This window comes from Balaenoptera borealis (assembly GCF_965194805.1).
Source record: "Balaenoptera borealis genome assembly, chromosome: 11".
Lineage (NCBI taxonomy): Eukaryota > Metazoa > Chordata > Mammalia > Artiodactyla > Balaenopteridae > Balaenoptera > Balaenoptera borealis.
Genome location: NC_138868.1, coordinates 7,380,082 through 7,404,540, shown reverse-complemented (window position 1 = coordinate 7,404,540; position 24,459 = coordinate 7,380,082). Strand labels below are relative to the sequence as shown.

At 46.7% G+C, this 24,459-nt stretch overlaps 1 protein-coding gene across 1 annotated transcript; it reads left to right on the top strand.

The window, feature by feature from the left end:
- The first annotated feature begins 31 nt into the window (after positions 1-31).
- On the top strand, positions 32-24,335 carry VPS51 (VPS51 subunit of GARP complex). Its single transcript, XM_082340889.1, has 10 exons — positions 32-363; positions 852-981; positions 20,295-20,441; positions 20,523-20,742; positions 20,849-21,566; positions 21,951-22,166; positions 22,364-22,582; positions 23,032-23,153; positions 23,245-23,332; positions 23,963-24,335. Exons 1-10 carry the CDS (start codon positions 139-141, stop codon positions 24,221-24,223), a joined length of 2,346 nt encoding a protein of 781 aa, XP_082197015.1. The 5' UTR covers positions 32-138; the 3' UTR covers positions 24,224-24,335.
- The last annotated feature ends 124 nt before the right edge of the window (positions 24,336-24,459 follow it).

Here is a 24,459-nt window from a genome sequence, read left to right as displayed (position 1 = left end):
AGTCTCGAAGGACCCAGGGCTTCAGGGGGACGTTTCACCTGAAGGACTGCCTTGTTTCAACAACAACTTTATGGCTCCCGGAAGTACCTCCTCCCTAGCCCCTGCCCAGCCTCACGCCCGTGGGCGGCACTTGGAGCCATGGCGGCGGCAGCCGCAGGACGTGGCCCGGGCTCTGGACCTGGGGACTCCCCAGAGGGACCCGAAGCGGAGGCTCCGGAGCGTCGGCGGAAGGCGCACGGGATGCTGAAGCTTTACTACGGCCTCTCGGAGGTGGAGGCGGCGGGGCGCCCCGCGGGGCCGGACCCCTTGGACCCTATAGATCTTAATGGGGCGCACTTCGACCCGGAAGTGTATCTGGACAAGGTGTGTGTATCGGGAGGGGGAACAGGCCCCCGATATATTGTACCCCACATCACGCCTGCGACTTTGTTGGGGGGGAGGGTGGGGCGAGGGAAGAGGGGTTCATAAAAGCAGGATGACCCTGGGCCGGGCAATAGGGGCAGAGCTGGAAGATAAGGGGTCGTGGGCAGACTTGGACTGGCCTGAGATGGTGCGAAGTCTGAGGTCTCCTGGGCTGATGTTCTGATAGACCCGCTGTAGGGGGCGTGGCCCAGGCGCTGACAGGCATAGGACTGGGCCTTGGTTGAATCTGAGGATTTCAAATGCCGACAAACCCCAAATAGGGTCTGACCTGGTAACTCCTGAGCTATGCCACTTATAGGTTCTTTGTCTGAGATTCCTGACAGGGGTGGGATCAGGGTTTTCTTGCACCAAAAGCCTACCAGTTAGGGGCAAGGCTGGGGGACATGAGTGCCCCCTGTCCTGGATACTAACCACCTAATTTCCTCCAGCTGCGAAGAGAGTGCCCACTGGCCCAGCTGATGGACAGTGAGACGGACATGGTGCGGCAGATCCGGGCTCTAGACAGCGACATGCAGACCCTGGTCTATGAGAACTACAACAAGTTCATCTCAGCCACAGGTGATTCCTACTGGGGAACACTCCTCACAGTCCCACATCCCCCAGTTTCTCCTGTGTTGGGGAAGCCAGCAGAGGATTTAGACAGAGCAGACCCAGATTCTAGTCCTGCCCTGACACTAATCCACTCTCATCTTTCTCTCTCAGAGCTTTCATGGTTTGATGACTACTGAGGTGATAAGTGTTCTCAGAGGGTTGTTTTGAGGACCAAAGGGGAGAAAAGGACAAAATGAAATTTTAAAAAGAAATGAATTTACCTGAAGCACTTAGAATCTCTGACACTAAGGATGCCTCAGTAATGGTTAGTTTCTCTCGTTAGTGGTAGCTTTCTTCTCTGGTTCAGGTCTGTCTCGAGAATGGGCTTCTCTCTCTCTCTTTCACTCTCTCTTTTTTTTTTCTTTCTTTTCTTCCTTTCTCTCTCCTTCTTTCCTTCCTTCCTTCCCCTTTCCCCTTTTCCCCTTTCCCCTTCTCCCCTTCCTTTCTCTCTTTTTAAATGAAGCAGAGATAGAGAAAATGTATGACATTAAGGGACAAACGTCATATAAAGGTGTTTTTTTTTCCCTTCTGTCCTCTTTATTCTCTATTCAAGATGGTACTAGACAATGTTCAGTATCATCCACACTAGCTTCTGTCCTGTGTTGGTGAAATGCACTGTTCAGATTTTTGGGACCGACATGTACTTAGTCCTAGAGGCAGATCCTGCAGGTCTACCTGCAGTCTATGGGAATGTCTGTACTCTGAGTGAAATGAAATGAACAGAAGAATGGGGTGACCTGACTGTTGTTTTAAAAGGACCCCTCTGTCCACTTTGTTGAGAGTGGACTATAGGGAGGCAAGGATGGCAGAGACACCCATTAGGAGGCTATTATAACAGTCCAGGCAAGATGCTGGTTGTATGGACCAGGGTGGTAACCGTGGAAAAGTAGAATGGCTCAATATTCTTAAAAATTTGTTAGTTGAGGGATCTGGAATTCAGAGAAGGCTGGAACTTGAGGTACATGGAACAAGAAGAGATCTCCTGGGGGGAGTGTACAGAGAGAAGAGGTCTGAGGACAGAAGCCTGGGGCATCCTAACATTTCAGAAGTCATGAAAAGAAGGAAAATCTCACAAATCTTCTTTCTCAAAGAAACAAACATTTGGGAAAGTTTGAGAACAACCCAGACCATGGGTGTCTTAGAAGATAAATGAAGAAGGCATTCCAAGAAATGGAATTGATAAGCTTGACCAATACATTAGCTCATGCAGTGCTCATCAGTGGTGCAAGAGAGGGAAAAACTGCAGAAGCAAAGTCCTCAGGAAAGAGGGAGGGGATTGAGCAGTGCACATTGGAGAGGCTGGCCTTAACAGAAGGTCAAGAGCTCATCTACTGTAGCAGGAGGGAAAGCAGACTGTGGGCAGAGCCAGTCAGGCGGATAGGTGTGGTAGAGTTTAACTGGAGACCTTTCAGAATGCATTAAGGAATTTTCCATTTATCTAAAGAGTACTTAGCTAATCAAAGCGTTTAGACAAATGAGTGATGTGATTTGTGTTTTGAAAAGATCCCTCTTGTCCCTACCTACATTGAAAGGAATAGATTGGAGAGGTGGCTGGAGTGAGGCCATTTCAGTAGTCCAGACCAGAGATTCTGGGCGCTAACACCAGGATGATAATGGTAGAGATGGACACTGAGGAGTAAATTAAGAAGTGTTAGGGGGCAGCATTGACAGGACATGGTGTTGAGGAGCTTTGGGTGTACAGAATGACCCAAGTTTCAACTTGAACACTGGATGGTGGATATGGTGCCCAAGAAACTGCAAGAAGATCAGGTGTAGGAAAAGGAACATAATGAGCTAGGCTTGGTTTTGTTTTGTTTTTTTAAGGAGAGCAAGGCATGAAATAAACCTGGATGAGCCTGTGGGGCCAGATCATGAAGGCCTTTGTAGACAAAATAAGAAGGATTTTGGTCTTAATCATAAGAACTCTAGAGATCCATGTCAGATAATCACAGCACCTCAGTATGGAAGGAAGCTTGAGGGGGTCTAGTCCAATCCACCTCCTCTTTCCTCAGAGTATCTCTAAGGAGTAGCCTTCTGACTCATGCTAGAAGTGGGGAACCTTTACCTAGTGGTGAGAACTCATACCTCTGAGGCTAAGGGAGCTAGGTTTTGAGGTTTTGGAGCTGTGCATAAGGAGCTAACAAGAAGGCAGATGCATATGTGGCTCTGGAGCTCAGAAGAGAGATCTGAGCTGGAGGAATAAGCCTTGGAGGCAGCTGTGAAGAGGAGGAGAGTTTAAAGGGAAGTGTGGGCAGGGTTGCTCCAGAATGGGATAGAGCCTGAGAAAAGGAGAGAGCCCAGGACAGAGCTTGGAGGAACGCCTCCGTTTGATGGCCATGGGGAGGAGGAGGGTGAGCCTGTGATGGAGACAGGAGTGGTCATAGAGGGAGAGTGGTGTCAGTATGAATATACGTTAATTCAGCTGATTCATTCATTTATTCAATCGCTTGTCAAATATTTGCCTGTGTGCCAAGTACTATTCTAGGCACCAGGGATATAGCAGTAAATAAGACAGTTTCTCAGCTGTCACAGAACATACGTTCTAGAGAAAGAGACAGATAATGAAGAAAGAAAATTAGATCAGTTCACTTCAACAAGAGCTCTGGAGAAAATGAAACAGGATAATATATTAGAGAGTGGGTGGTTGGGACTGATATAGAGAGAGTGGCAGAGAAAGGCTTTTCTAAAGAGTCACAGTTAAGGTGAATGATGAAAAGTTGACGATGGGAGGATTTGAGGGCAGAGTGGCCCAGGCTGAGGAAACAACTTGTGCAAAGGCCCTGGAAACTCTACGACCAGAGCAGGGAAAGCAAGAGTGTGGGGGTGAAGGGAGCGAGGTCTGACTGCATAGGATATACAACAGGGGTGGTGAGGTTTTTCTTTTCTTTTCTTTTCTTTTTTTTTTCTTAGGTTTTTCTGAAAAGACCAAAAAGTAAATATTTTAGGGTTTGTGGGCCATCTGGTTTCTGTCACAACTACTCATCTCTGCCATTATCATGAAAGCAACTACAGACAGTATAAATGAATGAGCATGGCTGTATTCCAGCAAAACTCATTTACAAAAACAGCCCTGGCATCCAGAGTGACATCAGCAAAAATAGTGGAGTAAGTGCATTTGAAAATATCCCCTCCATAAAAGCAACCCTAAAACTGGCCACAGTGGTTAGAATAAGCTTTCTTAGCACTCTGGAAAGTAACCAAAGGTGTGCAGCAATCAGAGGAGCATTTATTCAAAAAAAAGAGCTGAATCGTGGTAAAAATAATGAATCCTATGGTATTTTAGCTTGTCCTAGCCCCACCATTTCCTCTCCAGCTTAGCAGTAGCCTTGAAAAATAGCCCATACTCCTAATAGTAGAGGGAGCAGAACAAAGCTGGAGTTCTTTCAAAGCCTCATGCCCAAAGAATTGTCATTATTTAACCTGTCTGGTGGTTTCCTAAAACAGTCCACCCCATAGGTTTGTCTTGACCTGGAGGTCACCCAGTGCTAAAAGTCTCTCACCAGAGTTGTTTGTCAAAAACAATTACAGGCAAATGTTGTGTCTGTCTGAAGTGATAGATAACACTTGGGCAAACAGTAGTACTAACCCAAAAGCTTAAAAGGAAAAGCTGAGGAATGAGATGTCCCTAGGGGCTTTGACAAGCTCTGACACATTATTAGGAATCTTGAAGGCCACAAATGTGTAGGGTAGTACACATACTTAAGAAAGACCTGAGGGACTTCCCTGGTGGCGCAGTGGTTAAGAATCCACCTGTCAGGGCTTCCCTGGCAGCGCAGTGGTTAAGAATCCGCCTGCCAATGCAGGAGACACAGGTTTGAGCCCTGATCCAGGAAGATCCCACATGCCACAGAGCAACTAAGCCCGTGTGCCACAACTACTGAGCCTGCACTCTAGAGCCCACGAGCCACAACTACTGAGCCCGCATGCCACCACTACTGAAGCCCACATGCCTAGAGCCCGTGCTCCCAACAAGAAAAGCCACCACAATGAGAAGCCTGTGCACCACAACGAAGAGTAGCCCCCGCTCGCCACAACCAGAGAAAAGCCTGCATACAGCAACAAAGACCCAACACAGCCAAAAAAAAAAAAAAAAAAACACCTGCCAGTGCAGGGGACACGGGTTCGAGCCCTGGTCTGGGAAGATCCCACCTGCCACGGAGCAGCTAAGCCAGTGCACCCCAACTACTGAGCCTGCGCTCTAGAGCCTGCAAGCCACAGCTACTGTGCCCGCACACCCTGGAGCCTGTGCTCAGCAACAAAGAGAAGCCACCTCAATGAGAAGCCCGCGCACCACAACAAAGAGTAGCTCCCACTCGCTGCAACTAGAGAAAGCCTGTGCACAGCAATGAAGACCCAACACAGCCAAAAATAAATAAATAAATAAAATAAATTTATTAAAAAAAAAAAAAAGAAAAGAAAGAAAGAAAGACCTGAGAAAGTCCTAAGCTCTCACTTCCGGCTTACTTCAGGCTCAGTGCAAGCAGGAAGTGAAGGTTAAGGGAGAGTTGTAAACCTCCTGGCTCAGTGTTTAAGGTATGCCCCAACACACACACACACACACACACACACACACACACACACACACACACACACACACACAGCTTCTCAGTAAATACTAGGAGATGTATTAGTTCTAGATATTTAAGGAGATCCTTGTCCAGTCCTTAGCTAATCACTAAGCTAACCAAGTAAAGGTTTCAGTGGCTATACACAACAAAGAATATAAACTTTACAGAGTTGGTTCAGAAACTAATTAGTACAGGTTTAGTAACTCTGAAAAATAATTAGACAATAGCAACAAGCAGCAACAACAAACCCTGGGGAGGAGAGAGGATCTGATTTCTAGAGTTGCCATATTATATCAGTATTATCTAACATGTCTGTTTTTTCAATAAAAATTTATGAGACATGCAAATAAAGTAGAAAATCTGACCCATACACAAGAAAAAGCAGTAGAAACTGTCCCTGAAGGAGCCCAGACATTGAATTTACAATGTAAAGATTTAAATCCACTATTTTAAATATGTTCAAAGACCTACAGGAAGCTGTATCTAAAGAACTAAAGGAAGGCATAAGAATGTTTCACCAAATACAGAATATCAAAGAGAAGAAATTATTTAACAAAAGAACCAACTAGAAATGATGAAGTACCACAATGAAAATGAGAAATTCACTAGAGGGTCTCTATAACAGATTTGAACAAGCAGAGAAAGAATCAGCAAACTTCAAGATAGGTCAGTTGAAATTATTCAGTGTGAGGAATAGAAAGAAAAAAGGATGAAGAAAATTGAACAGAGCCTTAGAGACATATGGGACACCAAGTGTACCCACATATGCATAATGGGAAGAGTGAGAGGAGAGAGAAAATAGCAGAAGGAATATATGAAGAAATAATGGCCCAAACCTACCCAAATTTACTGAAAAACATTACACATCCAAGAAGCACAGCAATCTCCAAGTGGGATAAATGCAGGAAGATTGACACCTAGGCATATCACATTGAAACTGTCAAAAAAAAAAAAGACAGACAGAAACTTGAAAGCATCAAGAGAAAAGTGACTCATCACATACAAGTGATACTCAATAAGATTAACAGCTGATTTCCCGTCAGAAACCGTGGAGGTCAGAAGACAGTGGATTCACATTTCAAAGTGCTGAATGAAAAAAATGTCAACCAAGAATTCTATACCCAGTAAAAATATCCTGTAAAAAAGAAAGAGAGGGACTTCCTTGGTGGCACAGTGGATAAGACTCTGTGCTCCCAATACAGGGGGCCCCGGTTCGATCCCTGGTCAGGGAACTAGATCCCACATGCATGCCACAACTAAGAGTTTGCATGCCACAACTAAGGAGCCCATGTGCCTCAACAAAGGAGCTGGTGAGCCGCAACTAAAGGAGCCCTGAAGCCGCAACTTAGGAGCCCACCTGCCGCAACTAAGGAGCCCACGTGCTGCAACTAAGACCCGGTGCAACTAACTAACTAACTAACAATAAATAAATATTTTTTAAAAAAAGAAAGAAATTAAGACATTCGCAGATAAGTAAAAACCAAGAGAGTTCATTATTAGCAGATCTTTACAAGTAAAACTAATTTATTAATAATTATATATAATAGCAAGTTTAACTGGTTAATACTAGGCAATATTTATTGAGTGTTTAATATAAAACTACACTGATCAAACTGCTTACATATATTAATTAATTTAATTCTTACACATCTATGAAGTAGTTAACTATATCTCCATTTTACAGATAGGGAAACTGAGGTAATGAGATGCTAAATAACTTGGTCAAAATTTTATAGATAAGACATAATGTTTAATGCCTTGTTTCAAACGCAAAACAAGTCCAAAAATAACTTTAAAAAGTCAGATTTTTTTGTTCTAGTACCTGTAGTAGCTTTTGAAAGAACTGCATTTCTATAAAAGACAAACATTATACGTAATAAATAAATCCCTAAATGAATAATTTTTATGTTAGACTATTGTTTAACAAGTGAAAAATAAAATCATAACAATCAGAGAGTAGGCAAATAGACTAAAATAAAATCATAACAATCAGAGAGTAGACAAATAGACTAAAAAAATACTGCCATAAAGGAGAAATAATAATTCAAGAAAATCTAATAACCTGGGACCACTTGGTGTTGGGACCACTTGGTGTAGGAACCAACAGCTCTATCAACATCTACAGTCACTGGCAAATCATTATCTTTGTAAAAAGTTTATAAAGTTTATCCAGAGTTAAGAAAACAGTCTAAATTACATCCACAATATTATATTTAAGAAAATAGAGGCAAGGTTTATATATTCAAAACATATTTAATGAAAACCCCTGCCACTCACTTCCTACAGGGGAAAAAAATCCTTAGTATTTGTGTGAGTGTCCTATGGTTGCTATAACAAACTGTCACAATTTTGGTGGCTTAAAATAACAGAAATTTTTAAAAAAATAACAGAAATTATGGTCTCATAGTTCTGGAGGCCAGAAGTTCAAAATCAAGTTGTCAGCAGGGCTGCACTCCCTTCAAAGGCTGTAGGGGAGAATCTTTCATGCCTCTTCCAGGTTCTGGTTGACTTAAAACATTTCTTGCAGTTGCACCACTCTAATCTCTGCCTCTGTCTCCACATGGCCTTCTCCTGTGTCTGTGTCTTTATTTCTTTAATGTCAGGTGACAGTGAGGTGGCTAGATGATAGGTCAGATTTTGCCCTCTAGTCCCATTAGTTGTGGCTGGGAGTGAAGAGGTGGCAGTCGATGACTTTATGGTATAAAACCTTTCTATTGCAGAAGAGAGACTTGTGGATCAGGAATTGGAATATGGCCGGGGCAGGTAACAGTGCTTTGACACTTGCTAGTATTGGAGGGTCTCCTGCTAAGGTGGGAGCCGGCTTTGGCTCACTGTAGGGACAAGGACACTGGCAGTGGCAGTTCTTACTGGCGTGAGCCCTCGTGAAGGCTGCCATTTTCTCACCAATATCTGGCCCCACATAACAGCCTGTAGGCTTCTGTCAATTGAGTAGAATTGAGTCCATAAATAAACCTGTACATCTGTGGTCAGTTAATTTTTTTATAAGGGTGCCACAGTTATTCAACAGAGAGAATAGGTTTTTCAACACATGGTTGGGATACCTGGATAGCCATATCAAAAGATTGAAATTGGATCCCTACCTCACACGCTATACAAAAATTGACTCAAAATGGATCATAGACCTAAATATAACAGCTAAAACTAAACACTCTTAGAAGAAAACATGGGTGTAAATCTTCATGTCCTTGGATTAGACAAGAGTTTGTTAGATATGACACTGTGATTTGTGATTTATAATAAGAAATATACATTTGGTCTTTGTCCACCATCCCTGGCATAGCTCCTAACCCCTTGTAATTTCCTATATAAGAGCCTTGTTAACAACATTTAGTTTTGTTCCCAGTTGCTGAAATAGCTCTAGTGAAATAAAGTGACATGGATGTCTTTTAGTATTTATATAACAAGCCCTTTTCAACCACACCTGAGTTTACGTTAATGAGGTGATCTTTGGAAAACTCCTAGATAACCCAAGGATGGGGGCAGGTTGCCAGCAGAACCAACCATGTGATTAGAGGGTTGGAACTTTCAGCCCCACCCCCCAGACCTCCAGGAAGGGGAGAGGGGCTGGGGATTGAATTCAGTCACCAATGGCTCATGGTTTAATCAATTATGTCTATGTAGTGAAGTCTCCATAAACACCCAAAAGGATGGGTTGGTGAACCATGTGGAGGTGTTGGGAAAGTAGCATGCCCAGAGAGGACATGGAAACTCTATACCCCTTCCCACATACCTTGCCCTATACATCTCTCCCATCTAGCTGTTCCTGAGTTGTTTCCTTTTGTAATAAACCAGTAATCTAGTAAGTAAACTGTTTCCCTGAGTTTGCTGAGCTGCTCTAACAAATTAATTGAACCTGAGGAGGGGGTCATGGGAACCTCCAATTTAGAGCCAATCAGTCAGAATCATAGCTGACAACCTGGACTTGTGATTGAAATCTAAAGTGAGGGAGGATAGTTTTGTGGGACTGAGTCCTTAACCTATGAGATCTGATGCTAACTCCCGGTAGATGGTGTCAGAATTAAGTTAAGTCATAGGATGCCCAGCTTATGTCACAGAATTCCTTGATAAGTGGAAAACCCACACATCTGGTGAAGGATGTGAAGTAGTGTTGAGAGTAGAGACACACAGGAGTGGGTTTTTACTTTATAGACACCAAAAGCACAAGTAATCAAAGGAAAAAAATCGGATAAATTGAACTTAATCAAAATTAAAATCTTGTGCTTCAAAGGACACTATAGAGAAAGTGAAAGGACAGTTCACAGAACGGGAGAAAATATTTGCAAATCATATAGCTAATAAGGGTCTAATGTCCAGAATATGTAAAGAACTTTGATTAAGTCAGCACTAAAAAGACAAATAACCCTGTTTAAAAATGGGCATGGGCTTCCCTGGTGGCGCAGTTGTTAAGAGTCTGCCTGCCAATGCAGGGGACATGGGTTCGAGCCCTGGTCTGGGAAGATCCCACATGCCTCAGAGCAACTAAGCCCATGCACCACAACCACTGAGCCTGCGCTCTAGAGCCCGCGAGCCGCAACTACTGAGCCCACATGCTACAACTACTGAAGCCCATGCGCCTAGAGCCCGTGCTTCGCAACAAGAGAAGCCACCGCAATGAGAAGCCTGTGCACCACAACAAAGAGTAGTCCCCACTCACCGCAACTAGAGAAAGCCCGCACGCAGCAATGAAGACTCAATGCAGCCGAAAATAAATAAATAAAATAAATAAATTTTTTTAAAAATGGGCAAAAGATTTGAATAGACATTTCTCCAAAGAAGATATACAGATGACCAACGAGCACATGTAGAGGTGCTCAACATCATTAGTTATTAGGGAAATGCAAATCAAAACCACAATGAGATACCACTGCACACCCACTAGGTTTTCCAGAAAATGGAATAAAACAAACGTTGGTGAAGATGTGGAGGATTTGGAACCCTCTACATTCCTGGTGGGAATGCAAAATGGTGTACCCGAAAACAGTTTGGCCATTCTTCAAAAGGCTAAGCATGGAGTTATCATGAGGCCCAGCAGTTCCACTCCTAGGAATATACCAAAGAGAACTGAAAACATATGTTTACAAAAACACATACACAATTGTTCATAGCAGCTTTATTCATAACAGCCAAAGAGTGAAAGCAGTCCAAATGGCCACCAATTGATGAATGGAAAACAGGTGTGGTCTATCCATACAAGGAAATATTATTCTGCCATAAAAAAGTATGATGTGGGCTTCCCTGGTGGCGCAGTGGTTGAGAGTCTGCCTGCCAGTGCAGGGGACACGGGTTCGAGCCCTGGTCTGGGAGGATCCCACATGCCGTGGAGCGGCTGGGCCCGTGAGCCACAACTGCTGAGCCTGCACGTCTGGAGCCTGTGCTCCACAACAAGAGAGGCCGCGATAGTGAGAGGCCCGCGCACCGCGATGAAGAGGGGCCCCCACTTGCCGCAACAAGCGAGGGCCCTCGCACAGAAACGAAGACCCAACACAGCCATAAATAAATAAATAAATAAAAATTATTTAAAAAAAAAAGAAAAAAGAAAAATATCCCCCAGGAATCTGAAAACAAAAGACTAGATTCCAGAATAATTACTGTGAATGTACAGGGAGCATATCTCTTAAAAAAAAAAAAAAAAAAAAGTATGATGTACTGATACATGCTACAACTTAGATGAGCCTTGAAAACATGCTAAGTGAAAGAAGCCAGACACAAAAGGCCGCATACTGTATGTAATTCCATTTATTTTATTTTTTGGTATTATTATTTATTTATTTAACTTATTTTTGACTTCGTCGGGTCTTAGTTGTGGCATGTGGGATTTTTGTTGAGGCGTGCACGATTTTTCGTCATGGCGTGCGGGCTCTTCCTTATGGTGCGTGGGCTTCTCTCTAGTTGTGGCGTGCGACTTTTCTCTTCTCTAGTTGTGGTGCGCAGACTCCAGGGCGGGTGGGCTCTGTAGTTGTGGTGCATGGGTTCCAGAGCACGTGGGCTCTGTAGTTTGTGGCACGTGGGCTTAGTTGCCCCACGGCATGTGGGATCTTAGTTCCCTGACCAGGGATCGAACCCACCTCCCCTGCATTGTAAGGCAGATCCTTTACCATTGGACCACCAGGGAAGTCCCTAATTCCATGTATTTTAAATGTACAGAATAGGCAAATCCATGGAGACAGAAAACAGATGAATGGTTGCCAGGGACAGAGGTGAGAAACAGGGAGTGACTACTAAGGGATACAAGGTTTCTTTTTGGGGCGATGAAATATTATTGAATTGGATAGTAATATTGGTTGTGCAATCTTGTGAATATAATAAATATACTAAGAACCACTGAATTTTATGCTATGTCAATTATAGCCCAGTTGAAAATCAAAAAGCCAAACAGCTATCAAGCCAGGTTGGACCTGCAGGGTATATAGTTTGCCAACCTTTGGCCTAGACACTGCGTTTGTTTATGCAATAATGCGTTTATCTGTTCCAAAACTGGAAAGGTCCCAAAGGTTGTATAGTGAAAAGCCTCTTCCCATTCCTTTCCCCAGGTAAAGACAAAGCAATCTTTAACGGTACACTTTATTGAAGATTACCAGAAAAGCGCACAGGTCGTAGTGGCCAGCGCCGGGAATTTCACAGATGGAACACTTCTGCGCAGTCAGCACCCACGTCAGTCAACAGCATGACCAACAAGGCCCCCTCCAGCCGCCTGCCAGTTACCACCCACGCTCCTCCCAAGGAGAGTTTGCCCTGGTTGCAAACTGCTTATCTTAGCAAGCTTGAAAGAGTTCAGGGACGTACAGTGTAGTCTTTATTACTCAGTGGTGTGGATGTTTTTTGTTTTGCCGTGCTGCAACTTTTATTTCCATTTCAATGGCTCTGTGGCTGTGCATTCAGCAGCAATGCCACCAGTACTAGGTTTTCTTTTATTCTGTTTTAATGGCAACTTAGTTTTTGGATTTTTTTTTTCCCTGTGAAAGTCAGATTCAAGTTTCCTTTCTGATGTAGTACCTAAATGTCATGGTCCCAAACACCCACTCCAAAACAAATCTGCTCCTCTGATGGTAGCATTTGACAGACCTGGAAGGAGGTTGTGTCATAGGTTAGATGGTTTGTAAGCAAAAACAAGAATTCACTGGGGGGAAGACGAAACGCCTCATGAACTTCCAAGCCTCTTCATGATCGTCAGCCCGTGAGCCTTCTGGTACCTGAGCTTCCATCTTCTGCCTTTGCTCTGCTCTTATTCAGTTGTTTTTTTTTTTTGTTTTGTTTTTTTGGCTGCGTTGGGTCTTTGTTGCTGCGCCTGGGCTTTCTCTACTTGGCAGCAAGTGGGGGCTACTCTTAGTTGCGGTGTCCGCGCTTCTCATTGCGGTGGCTTCTCTTGTTGCAGAGCACAGGCTCTAGGCGCACGGGCTTCAGTAGTTGTGCCTCGAGAGCTCTTGAGCGCAGGCTCAGTAGTTGTGGTGCACAGGCTTAGTTGCTCCAAGGCATGTGGGATCTTCCCAGACCAGGGATCGAACCTGTGTCCCCTGTGTTGGCAGGCAGATTCTTAACCACTGCGCCACCAGGGAAGTCCCTTTTATTCAGTTTTTAACTGCAGGCACTGTCCGTGCTATGTCCATTAATTCATTGTTTGTGAATTGGCAACCCAGTCACCATTCTCCAAAAAAATATAAGCAACTCCAACCAGTAGCCCCAAAGAGTAGTACAGATGTTTCATATTATGGGACTTTATTTTTTTAGTTACCTTCCTCTCTGTGGGATCTAAGAAGGGTGAATGGTCTTGTCCCATAGACTGTGTTGCTAACATCAGAAGTTCATTTTGTGATTCTTGGTCTACCTCTTCATGTAATTTTTTTTTTAATCTCTTAATTGTTCTGCAGGTGTTAGCTCTGTGAGTTCTTCTTGTGCATTTTTTTTGTTTGATTTTTTTCAGCTATTTTTTCTCTGCATATTTTATGTCTGTTCCTTTTTATTGTCATTGTCATTGATGTTTTTCTCCTCACTTTGCCCAAGTTGGGTTGCTGCCCCAATCCTGCTAGAGAACATTCCCACAGTCCAGGAGCCACACACAGGCCAGGTGTGGGTGTACGAAGGCTCACAAGTGACTGCTGTTAGATATTGCCATATTCTTTTCCACAAAAAATGACCTGTTTGCACAACCACCAGCAAATAGGAGAACAGCTCTTTCCATACACCCTGGCCAACACTAAGTTACCAAAATTTTCAATCTTTGACAATCTGAAAAGTAGTATCTCTGTAGTTTTTTTTTAATAAGATTTTTTTTTTACATATTTATTTATTTGGTTGCACCAGGTCTTAGTTGCTGCACGTGGGCTCCTTAGTTGCGGCAGGCGGGCTCCTTAGTTGCGGCAGGCAGTCTCCTTAGTTGCAGCTCATCAGCTCCTTAGTTGCGGCATGCGGGCTTCTTAGTTGTGGCATGCGAACTCTTAGTTGTGGCATGCATGTGGGATCTAATTCCCTGATCAGGAATGGAACCTGGGCCCCTTGCATTGGGAGCACAGAGTCTTATCCACTGTGCCACCAGGGAAGTCCCTCTGTGTAGTTTTAATTTAATTTCTCTTGTGAGGTTGAACATTCTTTGTATGCTTAAGAGCTGTTTGATATCCTTGTCTGTGATGTCCTTTTCCTATTTTTCTATAGAGTTGTTTTCTTCTTCTTTTTTTTGACTGCGCTGCGCAGTTTGTGGGATCTTAGTTCCCCAACCAGGGGTTGAACCCAGGCCCCGGCAGTGAAAGTGCCAAGTCCTAACCACTAGACCTCCAAGGAACTCCTGAATTGTTCTTTTTCATAATGATTTGTAAGAGTTCTTCACGTGGCAAGTGGGGGCCACTCTTCGTCGCGGTGTGCGGGCCTCTCACTATTGCGGCCTCTCTTGTTGCGGAGCACAGGCTCCAGACGTGCAGGCTCAGTAATTGTGGCTCACGGGCCTAGTTGCTCCACGGCATGTGGGATCTTCCCGGACCAGGACTCGAACCCGTGTCCCCTGCATTGGCAGGCAGATTCTCAACCACTGCACCACCAGGGAAACCCTAATCTCTTCTGAGTTTGAGGTGTTTCTAAGCAAGACCTTTTCCATTCCTAATATTATTTTTAAAATTCTCCCTGACTTTCTTCATGTACTTTTGTGATTACATTTTAAAATCACATTTAAACTTTGATCCCTCTGCTCTGTGTGTGTGTATAAGGTGTGAGGTCTGAGTCCAACTATATTTTTATTTCAAATGGCTTTCCAGTTGTCCCAACACTATTTAATAATTCATCTTTTCCGCACTGACTTGAAATGTTACCTTTATCATAATAGTAAATTTCTTTTATGTTTCTGGATTTTTGAAAAACCTTCTGTTTTGTTCAATTTATCTCTAATTGTTCATGTACCAGTGCCACACACTTTAAGTTACTGTAGCTATAAAACTGCACGTTTTAAATTCTAGTAAGGCTAGTTCCTTCTTACTCTTTTTCACTTCCAAATTTTAGTTCCCCCTTCTTATTTTCCCACCTGTTCATCAAATTATACTTTAAAAAAAAAAGGAGGGGGGTCTCTTAAAATTTTACTGGATCAAGTTAAATTTCTAGGGAGAATCAACATCTTAGGTTTGGGGGCTTCCTGTCCAAGAATGTGGTATGTCTTTACACTTCTTCAGGCCTTCTAGTATGTTCCTCAGTTAGTTTATAAAGGTTTCTTTATGTAAATGTTGAACATTTCTTAAATTTATTTCTAGATACTTTGACCTTTTAAAATTGCTATTTTAAATGGGTCGTTTTCTACTGTATCTTCTTATTAGTATGTGTGAATGTTGTTGCTTAATTCTATAGATTTTTTATATTAATTTCACGTTCAGTCACCTTACTAAATTCTCTTTTGTTTGTAGTAGTATTTTCAGTGATTTTTTTTAGAGTTTTCAATTTATGCAATTATATCATCTGCAAATAGTGATAATTTTACCTCCTTTACAATTTTTGTATCTCTGTAATATATTACCTGAGTCTAATTGTGGTGGCTAGTACCCCAGAGCAACGTTAGACAGCAGTGGTGATCGTGACCCTCCTTGCCATGTTTCTGATTTTAGTGGGAATTGGTTCTAGCATTGCCTCATTAAACCCGATGCTGGTGTTTGGAGGTTAGGGAAATATTCAGCTGTTCATATTTTATTGAGAGTTTTTACAAAAATCAAGAATAGATGTTGAATTGTCTTTCTTTCATCTCTTAATGTGGTGAATTATTATCAAGGTCCTCTCATATTGAGCTGTCCTTGCATTCCTGAAATAAAAACCATTTGGACATATTTGTCAATTATTCTTTTAATACATTGCTGGATTCTGTTTGTTAATTTATATGTGTATCTCCATTTATTTAATTTATGTAATTAATGTATCTATGCATCTCAATTCATAAGATATGAATGTGTCACTTTCATTTTTGAGCTATTTTTGTCACATTTTTGTATCAGTGTTATGTTTCTTCCACAAAGTTAATGTGAACGCTTTTCTAATTTTCTCTGCTTGAGTACTGCTTACACAGAGCTTTGGAATGAGCTGTCCTTCAGAGCTATGGCAGCACCCCCATGACATCCTCTGGCACCTTTGTGTTGGGGGGAAGGAGAATCTTTCTTTTTGTTTTTTTTTTTTTAATTTTTAAATTTTTGGCTGCATTGGGTCTTCATTGCTGCACGCGGGCTTTCTCTAGTTGCGGTGAGCGGGGGTTACTCTGTTGCGGTGCGCAGGCTTCTCATTGCGGTGGCTTCTCTTGTTGCAGAGCATGGGCTCTAGGTGTGCGGGCTTCAGTAGTTGCAGCATGTGGGCTCAGTAGTTGTGGCTCACGGCTCTAGAGCGCAGGCTCAGTAGTTGTGGCACACGGGCTTAGTTGCTCCATGGCATCTGGGATCTTTCCGGACCAGGGCTTGAACTCGTGTCCCCTGCATTGGCAGGCAGATTCTTAACCACTGCACCACCAAGGAAGTCCTGGAGAATCTTTCTTTGACAACATTCTCAATTCTCTCTGTTCATGTGTTCTTGCTTTTCTGGAATCCATTTAGGTAAATTATGTTTTTTTGTGGCAAGTTATCCATTTCATCTAGGTTTTCAATTTCTTTACACGGAATTGAGCTAAGTTGTATCTTGTGATTTTTAAAATATCTGTGTATTTGTGATTGTTTCTCCCCTTATTTCTTATTTTGTGTATGTTTTTTTCCCCATTTAAAGATTAGGGTAGCTCGCATTTTATGTATTTTGTTTTTCATTTTTTTTCAGTGACCCTGATCTTTGATCTATTTATTAGTTCTCCCATTTTAAAAAATAAATTAATTTCTGCTTTTACCTTTATTAATTCCTTCTCTCTGCTTTCTTTTTTATTTTTCTGCTTTCTTTTTCTGGTTTCTTTTGTAGTGCTTTTTCTAACTTCTTGAGTTGAATGTTTATTCTAATTAGTACTATAAGAATTTAAGACTGGTTTCCTCTGAACATTGCTTCAGCTATATCCTATAGGTTCTTATAGTGTTTTCATTGTTATTTTTTACATATACAGAAATTTCAGTTTTGATTTCCTTTTTGATCCAGTAGTTGATAATAATGAGGTTTTCTCTAAATAGTGGGATCTCTTTATTTTCTAGTTTTGTTATTAATCTCTAATTTCATTGCATTGTGATCAGGAATGCTTTCTGTACCATTTAGTTTCTTTTCTTCTGTAAATTTATTGAGATTTTCTTTATGACCTAATATGTGGTAAGGTTTTGGTGTATTTTATGGAATCTTGAAAAGAATGAAAATCAAATACGTCTTCCGTATTAATGATATTATTTAGGACTTCTGTAGCTTCATTTGGTTTTTGTCCTTTTGGTCTGTCATGGATTGACAGAAGTGGATTAAAGTCTCCACAATACATATGTTTCTGCTTCATCCTCATTGCTTTCCTTTATGCATATTGATGGTGAGTTCCAGAGTGGAATTAGGGAAATTAGTTGGGAAATGTTAGTAGTAGTTGGACAAGAGATGATGGTGGCTTGGAAAGAAAATGTTGGAGGTAAACCTTATGCAACTTGCCAATGGACCGAATGTAAGGTAAAGGAGAGATAAGAATCAAAGATGACTCTTAAGAAATGGCCAGGAGGGCTTCCCTGGTGGCACAGTGGTTAAGAATCCGCCTGCCAATGCAGGGGACACAGGTTCGAGCCCTGGTCCGGGAAGATCCCACATGCCATGGAGCAACTAAGCCTGCAAGCCGCAACTACTGAGCCTGAGCTCTAGAGCCTGTGAGCCACAACTACTGAGCCCGTGTGCCACAACTACTGAAGCCTGCATGCCTGGAGCCTGTGCTCCACAACAAGAGAAGCCACTGCAATGAGAGGCCTGCGCACCATAACCAAGAGTGACCCCCGCTCGCCGCAACTAGAGAAAAGCCGGCGTGCAGCAACGAAGACCCAATGCAGCCAAAAATAAATAAATAAAATTAATTAATTTTAAAAAATAAGTAAAGAAATAAATGAACAGGAGCCAAAATGGAAAAGGTTAGTGGAGGAACAGGTTTGGGGAAAGTCAAGAATTCTGTTTTGTGTATGGACACCAAGGGGGGAAGTGGTGGGGAGGGGTGGTGGTGGGACGAACTGGGGGATTGGGATTGACATATATACACTAATATGTATAAAATACATAACTAATAAGAACCTGCTGTATAAAAATAAATAAAATGAAATTCAAAAATTCAAAAAAAAAATTCTGTTTTCGACATATCATATTTGAGGTGCCTGTTTGCCATTCACATCAGGGTATTAAGTAAGTTGTTAGGCAGGGCTTTGGTCAGGACTGGAGGCAGAAATGTCCAAGTCATCACAGCCGTGGGACAGGATGAGACTCCCTCAGGGATCTATTCACTCTGCAGGTTTGGAAGGAGTTGATGTTTGCCTGTATTTTCTCTGTGAAGTGTGAATCAAGGTCACCATTTGAGAAATGGGGGCACGTATTGGCGTTTTGAGGACTGAGGACAAAATGTTATTTTGGAAAATGGAAACACAGACTCACTAGAAAGTTTGGAAGGACAGCTGACCAGTATGCAGTGCTGCTTTGGGACTTAAAGTCCTAACTTTAAAGGGAGGCCAGTTGGTATGATTTTGTGGCTCATTTTCAGCTGTCATTCTTAGGGAGTGGGTTGGTAATTGGGCTTAACCTGTGGTAGGGTTCTGCCGACAAATAATGGGGGCCGGGGGGCAAGAGATGCAAGGGGGCTTGCAAATGGGTGCTGATGCTCGTGGAGGACCACAGATTCTAAGAGGAGTGAGGAAGGAAGTGCAGCCATGAGAGGTATTGCAAACAGTGACCAAGTGGTAGGGCCACTGGGTCTGGAGTTACTGAAAAGGCCAAAGGATTGTTAGAGTGGGGTCAACAGGGTGAATGATCAGAATTACAGAAGGTGGTGAGGCTTGAAGTTAAGGTTTTAGAGGATGCAGTTCTTAGCAAGGGCAGGGAGAGGGTGGCACAGATGAGGCAGATGCAAGAATGCATGGAGTAGGGACTCCCCTGGTGGCGAAGTGGTTGGGAATCCGCCTGCTAATGCAGGGGACACGGGTTCAATCCCTGGTCTGGGAAGATCCCACATGCCGCGGAGCAACTAAGCCCGTGCGCCACAGCTACTGAGCCTGCGCTGTAGAGCCCGCGAGCCACAACTACTGAGCCCATGCGCCACAACTACTGAAGCCCGTGCGCCTAGAGCCCGTGCTCGGCAACAAGAGAAGCCACTGCAATGAGAAGCCCGCACACTGCAATGAAGAGTAGCCCCCGCTCTCTGCAACTAGAGGAAGCCCGTGCACAGCAACGTAGACCCAACGCAGCCAAAAATAAATACATAAAATAAATAAATTTATTTAAAAAAAAAAAAAAAAGAATGGATGGATGGAGTTGAGGAGGTCAGCAAACGGAGAGTCAAGAATGTCCAAAGGCTCATCCTTGTGTATGCTGATGTCCACAAGGAGGTGTGGCCGTGATCTGGAACTGAGGGGCGTGGCAAAGAGGACAGTAGGGATGGCAACAGGAAGGGGTGTAGTTTGATGTCATGGTCTTCAAAGAAGCTGGGGTCTCAAAGGGAGGAGGAGTAGAAGCTATCTAGAAGTGTTAAGGGGCCAGGCCCTGAGGCACCTGGGTTGAAAGGAAGAACGGCCTCCTTAGGCAGGTTTCTGTCAGGACAAAAGGGAAAGAACCCTTCAGAGAAGGTCAACCATGTTCCAGAAGGCAGAGTGAAAGGGTTAGGGAGGTCTGGGAAAGAGGTAAGATTGAACAAGTATTTACTGTCTGCGCCATGGCAGGCAGGGTGCTGGGCATGGAGGATGCCCTTGGGAACGAGCAGCAGGTCCCTGCCAAGTGCCCTGTGCCCTCCTTTGGATCTGGGCATCTTCTGAGATCAAGGACTGCGGCTTCATGGGCATCTCCCCACTGCACTGGGACTAGGGGCACACATGGGGTGCTCAGAAAACGTCTGCTGCACTGACATAATGACACCTCACCCTCATTTATAGTGACCAAGCACCACTGCAGTCCTTTTCAAGCACCTAATCATCAATGTGACCCTCGAGGAGTGAGCTCAGGCGCGTTTGGGAAGGGGGCACGTGTGTGTGAGGGCATTTGGACTACCTCTCAAGCTGAGTGTTCTGTCTGCACCCCTAGTCATCCTCCTTTCCCTCTCCTGCGCCCTTGTCCTCCTAGACACCATCCGGAAGATGAAGAACGATTTCCGGAAGATGGAGGATGAGATGGACCGGTTGGCCACCAACATGGCAGTGATCACGGACTTCAGCGCGCGCATCAGCGCCACGCTGCAGGACCGCCACGAGCGCATCACCAAGCTGGCAGGTGCGGCCCGCCCCAGAGCTGGTGCTAAAGTGGGCCACCCCCAGGGCGTTGGGGCTAACACCACCTCCCCCTGTCCCCCAGGGGTCCACGCGCTGCTACGAAAGCTGCAGTTCCTCTTCGAGCTGCCCTCGCGCCTCACCAAGTGCGTGGAGCTGGGCGCCTACGGGCAGGCGGTGCGCTACCAAGGCCGCGCGCGGGCCGTGCTGCAGCAGTACCAGCACCTGCCCTCATTCCGCGCCATCCAGGACGACTGCCAGGTCATCACGGCCCGCCTGGCCCAGCAGCTACGGCAGCGCTTCAGGTGTGGGCTCTGGGCCCTCATGCCACACCCGCTGGTCTCCTGGGTCTGCCCCCCCACGCCCCGAATTCTGTCTTCTTGCCCTTCACCTCCCTCTCCCTTCCCGCAGGGAGGGCGGCTCCGGCGCCCCGGAGCAAGCCGAGTGCGTGGAGCTGCTGCTGGCCCTGGGCGAGCCTGCGGAGGAGCTGTGCGAGGAGTTCCTGGCTCACGGCCGAGGGCGGCTGGAGGAGGAGCTGAGGAGCCTGGAGGCGGAGCTGGGGCCCTCCCCTCCGGCTCCCGACGTGCTAGAGTTCACTGACCGCGGCGGCAGCGGCTTCGTCGGGGGCCTCTGCCAGGTGGCGGCGGCCTACCAGGAGCTGTTTGCGGCCCAGGGCCCGGCGGGTGCCGAGAAGCTGGCAGCCTTTGCGCGGGAGCTGGGCAGCCGCTACTTCGCGCTGGTGGAGCGGCGGCTGGCTCAGGAGCAGGGTGGCAGTGACAACTCGCTGCTCGTGCGGGCGCTGGACCGCTTCCACCGGCGCCTGCGGGCGCCCGGGGCCCTGCTGGCCGCTGCCGGGCTGGCAGAGGCCGCCACGGGGATCGTGGAGCGAGTGGCCCGCGAGCGCCTGGGCCAGCACCTGCAGGGCCTGCAGTCGGCCTTCCTGGGCTGCCTGACGGACGTGCGGCAGGCGCTGGCCGCCCCTCGAGTTGCTGGGAAGGAAGGCCCCGGCCTGGCCGAGCTGCTGGCCAACGTGGCCAGCTCCACCCTGAGCCACATTAAGGCCTCGCTGGCCTCTGTGCACCTCTTCACTGCCAAGGAGGTGTCTTTCTCCAACAAGCCCTACTTCCGGGTACGATCTTTCCCTGGGCATCCTTTTTCTTTCCTTTTCAGGGCATTCTTTTGTTTATCTTGCATGCAGGTTGGCAGCTACCAGGGCACACAGTCCTTGCCCCAGGCAGTCTGGATGTGATTTCAGGCTGCCTTGAGGAAGGCTGGCACAGCCTGGAGGGGTGGGGCAGGCTCTGAGGGCATCTGCAAGCAGGGTCCCCAGTGCTGGCTTTGCCCCCCTGCACTCCCTTCCCACAGCAGGGGAGCTGCTCGGGGGTTCTGGAATGCGGGGTGAAACTGTCCCTTGGAGAGAGGCCAGGGCACTTCGAGTCCCAGTAGAAGGTCACTAGCAGCCTCTGCCTGGGAGGTTGGACCTGCTGTGTATCTGGGGCGCTCCTCCTCACAGGGCGAGTTCTGCAGCCAGGGTGTCCGTGAGAGCCTCATCGTGGGCTTCATCCGCTCCATGTGCCAGACAGCTCAGAACTTCTGTGATAGCCCCGGGGAGAAGGGGGGTGCCACGCCACCTGCCCTGCTCCTCCTGCTCTCCCGCCTCTGCCTGGACTACGAGACCGCCACCATCTCCTACATCCTCACCCTCACCGATGAACAGTTTCTGGTGCAGGTGAACTGCTAGCTCATAGCAGGGTGGGGGGGTGATGCTAGGAACACAGGAGGCTGGGCAGTGCCCTCATGGTCAGGGCTGCCTGTGCCCAACTCAGCCTGCCCCTTGCCCAACCTGTGCTCAGCTCCTGGTGGGCAGTGGCTGCAGAGCTGCCCCCAGTACCCACTGCCTGTCTGTCCTCTGCATCCCTGGCTCAGGACCAGTCTCCAGTGACACCCGTGAGCACACTGTGTGCGGAGGCCAGGGAGACGGCACGGCGGCTGCTAACCCACTATGTGAAGGTGCAGGGCCTGGTCATATCGCAGATGCTGCGCAAGAGTGTGGAGACACGGGACTGGCTCAGTACCCTGGAGCCTCGGAACGTGCGTGCTGTCATGAAGCGGGTGGTGGAGGACACGACAGCTATCGACGTGCAGGTGCTGCCCTGGGCTGGCCAGGGGAACTCTGATGTGGGCTGGGGGTGCTGGGGGAACAGCTCTCTGAGGATCATGACAGGAGGGGCCAGGCAGTGCCTGCATCTACGGCCTTCCTCCAGCCATGGTGGCATCCTCACCCGCATTTCACCTAGGAGGAGGCAGCTGAGGCGCAGAGTCACCCAGGAAATCAGGTCAGGGTTGGCCCTGAAGATTTGGCCTCAGTACCAACTCTTATGTTCCACTTTTGCCCCACTCCACTGGTTCTGTAAATAGTGACTGGGTACCAACTAGGTACAGGCCCTAACTACCCTGTGGTTTTTATAACGGTTGTGATTCTTATAACAAATGAGTGTGTAACTTAGGGCATCCTTGGCCCTTGCCCAAGGCACCTGGTGGGCTGGATGTTCCCCATGCCCTGGCCTCCTTGCAGTTCCTCCTTCCACCACCAGGTGGGGCTCCTGTATGAGGAGGGTGTCCGCAAGGCCCAGAGCAGCGACTCTAGCAAGAGGACCTTCTCCGTTTACAGCAGCTCTCGGCAGCAGGGCCGTTATGCACCCAGCTACACACCCAGGTCTGGCTGGTCAGGGTAGGCGCAGGGAGGATGGAAAAAGGAGGATCGGGGTGCAGGGGTGGGCTCTGATTGCTTGTCTCCTCCCATTCAGTGCCCCAATGGACACCAACCTCTTGAGCAACATCCAGAAGCTGTTCTCTGAGCGTATTGACGTGTTCAGTCCTGTGGAGTTCAATAAGGTCCGAAGTCCACAGTGACCCTGCCTTGCCAGGGCCCCTTGGGAAGGTTGGCTGAAGCAGCCCCGCATTGGCCCAGGGAGCCCTAGGACTCTGACTCCCCACCCCCAGTCTCTGTTTCTGAGGGATGTTTCTAGGAGTGAGTGGTCATCCAGAGCCCCACCATCACCATCTCATAGCCCTCTGCCCTGATCTTGGTGTGCCCTCAGCCCGCGTCTGGGTGATAATCTAGTATACCTCTTGGCCCTTGTCCTTATCCCCACCATAGCCCTGGGTCCTCCCCAGGGATTCCTAGTCACACCGTGGGCCCTGCCCCAACCCAGCCCGTGCTCGGGGACCTGATACTCTCCCTCCAACTTAGTAAGCTTTTCCCCTCCCCATGTCAATGCTGACCCCCATCTCTGCCTCAGGTTGCTGGGCCCTCCCTGTCTGCTCCCCTCCAGATGATGGGGCCAACCTTGTATTGTCCCTCCCTCTTACCTGGGTCCTGGGACTTTCCACCCCATCACAGCTACTGGCATTTTGCTGTCTCCTTGGCCCCTGCACAGAACGTGGGTGCCCTTCCTCGGGGATCTAGTACCCCTCCCCAACACCTGCTGTAGTGGATCTGCATCCCTGTGTCCCTACCTGCAGGTGTCGGTGCTGACCGGCATCATCAAAATCAGCCTGAAGACACTGCTGGAGTGTGTGCGACTGCGCACCTTTGGGCGCTTCGGGCTGCAGCAGGTGCAGGTGGACTGCCACTTCTTGCAGCTCTACCTGTGGCGCTTTGTGGCTGATGAGGAGCTTGTGCACCTGCTGCTGGACGAAGTGGTGGCCTCAGCTGCCCTGCGCTGCCCGGACCCAGTGCCCATGGAACCCAGTGTCGTCGAGGTCATCTGTGAGCGTGGCTAGGCCCGGTCACCCCAATCCGCTCATCCCCTGGTGTCCCGACCTGGTGTCCCGCCCTGGTGGCCCTTCCCCTCGGGGCCTCAAGACCTGCCTAATAAAGACGTGTTGTCTCCTGCTCCTTGTCGCCTGCCTGGGCGGGGCTTGGGGGGGGAGGAGGGAGGTGGAGCTGTGAGCCTGAGACTACAGAGGCGGCTTTGGAGGCGTTCCTGTTGGTCTCGCCCCTGAGAGACGATTGGCTG

Bases quoted from the DNA above. Each gene is read 5' to 3' on its own strand.
- VPS51 (XM_082340889.1), top strand. From the start codon at position 139: ATGGCGGCGGCAGCCGCAGGACGTGGCCCGGGCTCTGGACCTGGGGAC. The intron at 364-851 runs GTGTGTGTATCG...AATTTCCTCCAG, and splicing joins CGGAAGTGTATCTGGACAAG to CTGCGAAGAGAGTGCCCACT. The intron at 982-20,294 runs GTGATTCCTACT...TTGTCCTCCTAG, and splicing joins CAAGTTCATCTCAGCCACAG to ACACCATCCGGAAGATGAAG.